The following is an 8536-nucleotide window of genomic DNA, read 5'->3' as shown; positions in this document are numbered from 1 at the left end:
TGGGGGAGGAGGGAGGGGACCATGGGGAGACCCCCACCAGGCTACATCCCCTGCCTGCTCCCCAGCTCCCCTAAGTGGCCCCTGACCCCTGCCCACTCTCCCTCCCAGCCCCATCAATGGGCTGCAGCAGCCCCTCCCCCGCAACCACCTACTTACTGGCAGAGTCCAGGTCCTTCCTGCAGTAGTGGGCAGGGACTGCCTGAATCTCTCCAAAGCTCTCCAAATCTTTTCTGAATTGATTCAGAGTTTCAAATCAATTACGACCTTTTTACTGGTCTCCCAATTTGATTCGGATTCAGAGATTCAGCTGCTGAATTGCGCTGAATCTCCTCCAAATTGAATCAGCACCCAAAGCTTTGCGCAGCCCTAGAAATAATTAAGACGCAAGATGAATAACTGAATAGGAAACACTGGGTGCATCTACATGAGACACTTACTGTAGAGCTGACTAATTAGCTCCACAGTAAATGTCTCAGTATCTACACGTGCACCACTATTAGGGTGCAGAAAACTAATAAACTCCGCTGCAGGGTAGGACTCGTAAATAGTACCCTGCTCTAGAGTTTTCTGTGCACAGCAGCACACACAGAGATGCTAACCTGGCTGGCTAGAGCATGAGGATGCTTCAGTGGGGGAAGCTGCCTCATGTCCCAGCCAATCCCTCTGTAGCACACTGAGCCCAGTCAGAGCAGCCCTAGGCTGACCCCCGGGGCCCACTACCAGCTGGGGCTGCTTTGATCAGGCTCCACATGCTGCACATAAAAAAAACTGTGGAGTTGATTGCTCTGGAGTGAATTGCTCCTGGGCGCATGTTCAAACGGTGCACCTGGGAGCAAAAAACTCCAAATAATAAGCTCTAGAGTTTATTCGTGTGCACTAATTGCAAGTGTAGACATACCCACTGAATATTAAGAAGGTTATGCACAAAGTCTCAATATTTAGGTATATCCTTAATGTTTGGAAATAATGCTTTGTGGGACACAGAGTTAAGTTATAGAACTCAATATCTCAAAAGATAATTTACATATTCTATCACTGGACTAAGAATACTGAATAGCCTAATAATGAGCAATATTTGTAGCTCTGCAACGTACAGTAATTAAGTTCCGTCAGTTTGACTATGCACACACTTAAAGTTAAGGACGTGTTTAAGTAGCTTGATGAATCAAGTCCTATATAGGTAATTAAATTTCATGTCTCATGAAACAGGCTAGCAGCCTGAATGGTTCAAGAAGGAATTAGTTTAATATAAAAATGAACAACTGAACAGGAATATTTTTTATAGACTCACTAGGGGGGACCAGAGGGGTTTGGGGGAGACGCTGTTTCCCCTAGCGCCCGCTGGCATAACAAGGAGAAATGGGCACAAGCTGTTGGAGAGGAGGTATAGATTGAACATCCGCAAAAACTACTTCACCGTTAGGGCGGCTAGGAGCTGGAACCAACTTCCAAGGGAAGTGGTGCTGGCCCCTACCCTGGGGGTCTTTAAGAAGAGGCTGGATGCCCACCTAGCTGGACTCGTTTGAGTCCCATTTCTCTTTTTGGGGTTTTTGTTGTTCTCCCGCCCTGGCGGGGGGTCGGGCTAGAAGATCTACTAGGTCCCTTCCGACCCTTAATCTATGAATCTATGAATCTATGAATCTATGAATATTTTTTAACCTTCCTCTGCCTTAAACCATTTCTGCTGGGAGGATAGAGGGTTGAATGGCCTCATCCTCTGATTTGCCATTGCAGTTCCCATTAGCTGTAATCCTGTGGAAGTTATTCCTCCCACACCAAGGCACCTAATTCTCAAATTTCCTCACAAGTCTTTTTTCAAGAAGCAAGTTTCCATCAGAGCTGTCAACATTTTGGGAGAGATTTTCTTCTCTGCTATAGCCTTCCAGCTCCTTTTTGTTGTTGAGAATTTCCCAAGACACGCTCTGTGTAACCATCTTATGCAGAGCCCCTCACAAATCCTAGTAAACAGGTTGTGCTGGGTAAGGAATTAAGGCAGAGGTAGGCAAAACATGGCCCATGTGCTGAATTCAGCATGCCAACTGATTGTATAAAGCCTGTGGGTGGGCAGCTACCAACTCATGGGATCTGGCCTGCAGGTGGTCAGTGGCTCTGGCTCTAGGCAAGATGGCTTCTGCTGCATAGGGCAGGTCTGCTTCCTCCAGCACTGACACATGGCATCAGCTGTGGAACCATGCGGATGCCACAATCCCCATCCAGAACCTGCTGGGTGCATCCACAGCTGATGCTGGTGCCCACCCTGGGCTGCGTCCAGTGCGTTGGGCAGATGGGGCTGACAGGATCTGGGTGGAGATGGAGATTGGGGCATGCTACAGCGATGCTGTGGGGGGCGATGGGGAAGAGAGAGAGTGAGCGAGATGGGATTGGGGCATAGTAGAGCTCTGGGAAGTGGGGGGAAGAGAGAGGGTAGGAAGGTATGCTACTGCTTGGGGGGTGGGGGGGCAAGTTGGGAAGAAAGGTGGGAAGGGAGAGAGGTTCAGGGAGGAAAAGAGGTGAGGTGCTGGGAGAGAAAGAAGGGGGAAGAAGGAAAGAGAGAGAGACAGAATGGGGAACAGGCATGCTACAGCTTGAGGGAGGGGGAGAGAAAAAAGAATCAGGGCATGCTACAGCTCGGGGGCGGGGGGGCAGATGCAGTCCATAAGAGGACACCAAAATTATTGCCCACCCCTGGATTAAGGGTAAAGCAGTTGCAGAATTATAGTATGCTCCTCTCACCATTCTGGATACCTCTGGCTCCACGTGAAGCTCCTGTAAAATTTAGATTGCCCTAGAGAGCTGCACTATCAGGGCTGTTTGGTAAGTCAGAATTCTGCAAGCTTTCTTCCCCCTGCATTGTGGCATGCTGCGCTTCTAAAAGGTGCATCACACAATTTTACTCAAGGTATCTTATGTACAGCTTACTCTTGATGTATATCAAAAGGGAAAAAAAAGATTGGTTTTCCTTTGAGTATCAATCCAAAACTTAGTATTTTGATGAATTAAGCTCCTGCTTAAAAGTTATAAATGATTCAGTTTTTGCAACTTCTTACTCTTGTACTAGTCATAAACACATCCAACTTTCTCACAGTCTGTAAAAGAGTCTATTGAGTCCATGCCATAATTGCTGGTGCTTTTCTGTGCCTCTGTTTGAATGCATTTGTTTTTGACTCCCGAGCTTTATTCTCTCCTTCAGTTCAAACCCTAGAGAACTGTTAGCAGTTAATATGGGCAATTATATTCTTCCTGGTATGCATTATGCAATTCTAGATGTAATTTTTCCTTAGTGGTGGGTTTCAAGTAGCCAGCCAGGATAGCCATTTCTCAATTCTTTATAGTTACAGTAATTTTTTGCAAAAGGTACATATTTATTGATATAGTTTTTAATCATAAATTCTTATGGGCACATTTACTTCCTTACAGCAAAAAGTCATTTAAAGAAAGTCTTATTTTGTAATTCTACCAGGATAATTCTTCCAGTTCCATGGCTTGTAGTCCTAATCACTGAAGCTCAAGGTTGACTAGCTTACTTTTGCCTGTATAATGAAGCAGAGCAAGTGTTTTATTTAACCTTATTAATTATCAAATACAATAAAAATGTATCATAAATATATTCCCCCAGGCTGTACTTACTGAGTTTGGATCTTGAAGCAGCTTGATGATGCGATTAAGGTCCAGAGACTGCAGCTGAACATCCTACAAAAAACAGATAGTTCTTAATTTCTTCCAGTATTTATACATTTTAAAATCTTAAATTATAATTTCCCATTCATATTAAACATGTTTAATCTCACTGAAAATTTCTACTGATGTTGTACATAGTAATTGAGGCCCAAATCCAGAAAAGGGCTTAGGCACCTGAATTGGGAGTTAATAGGTGCCTAAATCCAAGACTACAGTTCTGAAAAAGCCCCATTGTTAGGCTCCTTAGGCACCTGTTTTCAGTAAGAAGGCACCTTACCAAAAGGCATCTATAGCAGGACATTGGCCACTGCTGTCCCCTTGATTTACCTACAGCAGGTTCAGGTGTTATAACTTGTGGTTGCGTAACTGGGCTTGAAGGCTCAGATCAAGCATAGTTTATGCTTACCTAGGGGAAATACTAGTACCAGTGTAGGTAATGCATAGTTAACCTTGGCTTAATGGCCACTTAATGAAAATGGGAGACTCCTCCCTAGCTTGCTCCTGGGGCCTTAGGGCTAAGGGCAAATGAAACTCAGGGGCATCCAAACCCCAATCTTCAAGGCTTAGGCCTGCAAGTAGGATGCTCGCCAAAGGATTTGGGAATATCTGTTGACCCAGGTGGGGGTGGAAGATGTTTGCCGGTAGTCCAGAACCATAAGTGGCTCTACTAACTCATGGATTTGGAATTGTTTTGGCCATTTTGGCTTGAAATATGGAAAATTGAAACAAACAAAAACAGGGCTGATTGTGTAGCTTGGCTAGCACGTTAGAAAAAAGATTTGCGTAGTGTGGTTTGGATAGGGATGACTCTGGTTCAGGCAGGTGGCTGGACTAGAAGACTTCCAGAGGTCCCCCTCAGTCCTACTTTTCTATGATTCTATTATTCTAAAGGTCTGTTTCTGTGCATACCTTGAAGTGCCTCTATCTTGGTATGTACAGCATTTATAGACATGCTAAAGGACTGGGGGCAGGGGATGCTTTAATTAGAGAGGTTCTGAGATCCACTCTAATTAAAGTGCCCAGAGCATCATATGAATCAGTGCCCCTGCACTGAAAAATGGTAGCGGGGGTGCTTTAACTAAAGCTCATTTTACGAATTTTAGTTAAAACACTCCAACCATTTTTCAGTGTGTGGATGCCAATACATGTGATGCTGGAGTCTGCTGGAGCATGATAATTACCACGCTTCAGAAGACTTGATTAATTGAGTCTACTCAGAGCAGCCTCCCTGCACGTGTATAGGTGCCCTAACCTCATGCCTATACTTGGCTGGAATCCTTAAATAGGCATTCCTTTGCCTATGTTACTTGACAGGTGGAGTAGGTATACTCTGAAGAGTGAGAGCTGATTTACATGTAAAACACAGTGGCTCTGGCCACCTCTTTTAAACACACCTGCAGGAGGAAGAGCTTATGATGATATACCTTTTTTACACACGAGTTCAGTAACTAGCTACAGTACTTCAGTAATAGCTGAAATAGTTCAGCAGATGGGTTTCCTTGTGCTCCTTTGTCTTTTCCCACCTTCAAAACCAACTTCCCACCTACCAGGCCTGTAGGTGAAGGCACTCTCTATCCCACTCCCCCTGCTGAAGCTATGCCAATGTGCGGCAAAAAATTTAATATTTTTTAGGCCAAAGAGAAGGAGAATGATTATCTAATTTAATGATTAGTCACACTCTGGAAAAGAATACTGGATTCCAGTATTTCCTGTAAGGACTGTTTCTATATTTTGTACAAATGTAGAGTCCTGGGAGAGGACAGCATGTTGGCTGTTGTGAACTCTATTCTGAAGTGCCAAATGCAGGGTTGCATAATCTGCTGCTGGAGCTGCATGATTTTAAATGTCACAACAAAGTCCCTTTGTGGCTCTAACCCCAAGTCTTTAGGTGTCTTGTAGAATCATAGCCTTATTATGCAAAAATACGGCTTTTCTCTAACATTATTTAGATGGAATTCCAGATCTATGCATCTCCTAATTTACCACATCCCCAGCTCATCTAGAAAAGCTATACTTTTCTGTCATTCATTTGTAGCCTTCATCAACATCCCCCAGATAATTGGTTTTATGGCTTTACAACTTGATTCATGTTTCCTGAAATTTAATGGAATCTTCCCATGGATTTTACTGGCCTTTGAGTTAATTCCTTGGTGAGAATATCTGTAATTAGTACAGTTTTCTACAGTACATCTTCAGCCATTTCAGACTTTAGCAACTAAAAATGAAGACTGGGATGGTAGCACTTCTGAAGGCCAATGGAAGCACTGCACTAATTACAGCTGAGCTGAGAAGTCATTTCCTTTATAAAGCCCAAATTACAAGAGAGTTTTCTAATGTTTCTAGTGTTGAATGTTTTTGGAATTTGTGGGTTTTCTATTTTTGGCTGCTGTTGAGACTTCTGATAACAAAACACTTACTTTATATTAGATCAGTGTTTCTCAACCCATGGGCTGCAAGAATATATGAAAGGGTCGCAAACAAACTTTAAAAATGGAGAAAAACATGGGAAACCATGGCTTTTCTCTTGCAGGCTGTCAGAGTTCCAGCCTGCAAGGGGCTGCTTGGGGCCACCCATGCGTTACACACCCACCCCCTACGCCACATACTGCGGGGCTGGGGAAGTGGATTGGGAGTAAGGGGCACTGGGTTGGGACTGGCCTTCAATGTTTACAAATGGGTCCTGGCATAAAAAACATTCAGAACCACTGTATTAGATATTTTAGAGACTTCTGTACTGATACTTGGATAACTAAAAGTTGTTTAAAATAATACAGGTTTGGTCCTTACTGGGGACAAATGCAGTTGGATTAAGTTTTTGTTTTGCCATGACTGAACTTAAATACATTTAAAATGATCACACTACATGTTTACAATGCTGATCTATCCCACGTTATAACAAGGAACTGTAATACAGAACCTCATATTGGCCCAAGCATGTCCATGTATATGAAACAACACTCATTGAAATAAACACCTGCAATTATCTTAAGTACTTTATCCTTGCGATAAAGGGAAAAGAAATTAATAGGAAAACTGGTGGGTTTCAACTTTAGATCAGTGTTACAAGTGTAAACTAAGACCTTGGTGGCTGCAGCCCTTTACTACTTTATCCATTTTTGGAGCTGTAGAGGTCCCAGTGCTAGGGTTGGTTTTTGCAGCAAAATCCTGCCTGCGCATGTCTGAAGCATCGTCCCTCCAGTTCCTGAAAGAGGGGGCTTACTCTCTCTCCTGCCCCCTCAAAAGCTTTCTGGTCCATATGAAGAGCAGGGAATCTACTATACCATGTTCTATCCCCCCTGTTGCCTGCTACAAGGGAGATTCCCCACTTCTACCATTCCCAGTTTCTGTAGTGTTCCCTCTTCCTTCTGATCAGCCTTACAGCCTGCCTCTTTAAACAGGCCAGGGCTTCCCCCAGCAGTTGTGTGTCTGGCACGCTCACTGCTGTCAGCTTCTGCAGGGAGCCATAACTGACTAGATTTTACAAGGAAAGGGAGCTGTGAAGCCGTTTGCCCTTGCTTCAAAAATCCAGAAAATCTTTGCAATCCCATAGACCAGGCATTTTTAAAAGCAACAACAAAAGAGGAAAAGGTCACTCTGGGCCTAGGCACAAGTTACCTTAAAAATGTTATAAATGCATTCAGAACAAGATCACTCATTAGTTAAGGGGTGTTAAACTGTCACAGGAAGGCAAGGTTCTTTGGGGAGATGTGATATCTTTTATTAGACCAATTAAATAGTTGGAAAAAAGTTCTTTGCAAGCTTTTGGGCACAAACACCCTTCTTCAGGCATTGGGAGACTTGTTGCTCTTATGCGTTCTCCAAGGTAGAAAAGAAGCTAAATTACAACAAGAAGTCTGTGAAAATGCAAATGAGTGGAAGTTAGGATAACTAAACAGGTAAAGATAGGAGGGGAGGGGGAAAGGGGAGGGAAATGTGTGAAGTGGTTATTCCTGCTATGAATATTTTCAATATAAGACACTCAAAAGGAGGGTTATCTTGGAAACATTTATCCATGTCTTTTCAGAGTATTGTTTGAATGGTCAGGGGAGATACAATGCTTTACTTTCATTCCTACAGCATCCCACTACTCTGCACCTGCTACCCTCCAAAACTAGTGGTTCCTCCCCCTCCCCAACTGCTGAGAGCTCTTAGCTTAATTGCAGAGACAGACCATGGAGCCCAGGAAGTCTTCCTCCCCAGCCACATGGCCTGGCTGTGGGAAGCACAAGTTCAGCCCCAGAACATAGCCCCAGGGAGGCTGCTTCTCAAGGGCTCTGTCCTCTGGCCCAGCCCCTGCCCTTCCGCTCAAAGCGTGGAGCACCCTCATCTGTTGCAGCCTGAGCTCGGAGCCCCAGAAAAGTGGGCTCCCGGGGGCTCCCCCACAGAGCTGCAGAACCTGGAGCTTGTCCAGCCCCAGGGTCTCCCCACCTGGGCCAGGACGACTCCCCCATCCCAGGCAGCATAACCCCTGCTGCCCCAAACTCCACTCCTGCTCATGCCCAATCCCAGTGCACTGACATACAGGGAAGACTGCAGTCCTTTTCTATTTAAATCTTTTCCGCCCCACTTCCTTCTCCATCCCTCCCACCCTCCATCTCTTCCCCCCCCCATCAACAGTTTTGCCAGACCCATCCCGCCGCGGCTCTCTGGACTGGAGTGTGGAAAACTACAGCCCCAGGGCGGTGTCTCTGCCTCCCTCCCCCACCACGGGGTGGGGAGGAGTCCGGGTCCGGGTCCTGCCCCGCGTCAGTCCTGCAGCTCTGAGGCCGCTCTAAAACCGGCGAGGACACCGCCGGGCCCCGCAGACCCCCCGTCACACGGGTGACCTGCGCCAGAGCCTCCCAACAGCGCCCCGCCC

General features: G+C 45.3%; 1 protein-coding gene across 1 annotated transcript in view; it reads right to left on the bottom strand.

Annotated features, from left to right (window-relative positions):
* The window catches only part of CFAP69 (cilia and flagella associated protein 69), a 63961-nt gene extending 58083 nt beyond the window's left edge, over positions 1-5878 (bottom strand). Inside the window, exons 1-2 of the mRNA XM_019507969.1 lie at positions 5867-5878; positions 3628-3690 (exon numbers count right to left, since the gene is read on the bottom strand). Coding sequence (XP_019363514.1) covers positions 3628-3690; positions 5867-5878 — 75 coding nt within the window. The remainder of the gene's footprint in view (positions 1-3627; positions 3691-5866) is intronic.
* Between the last annotated feature and the right edge of the window lie 2658 nt (positions 5879-8536).

Source organism: Gavialis gangeticus, unplaced genomic scaffold, assembly GCF_001723915.1.
Source record: "Gavialis gangeticus isolate Ggan-Ray unplaced genomic scaffold, GavGan_comp1, whole genome shotgun sequence".
Taxonomy (NCBI): domain Eukaryota; kingdom Metazoa; phylum Chordata; order Crocodylia; family Gavialidae; genus Gavialis; species Gavialis gangeticus.
Note: the sequence above shows the minus strand (reverse complement) of the source record. Positions and strands in the feature narration are given on the sequence as shown.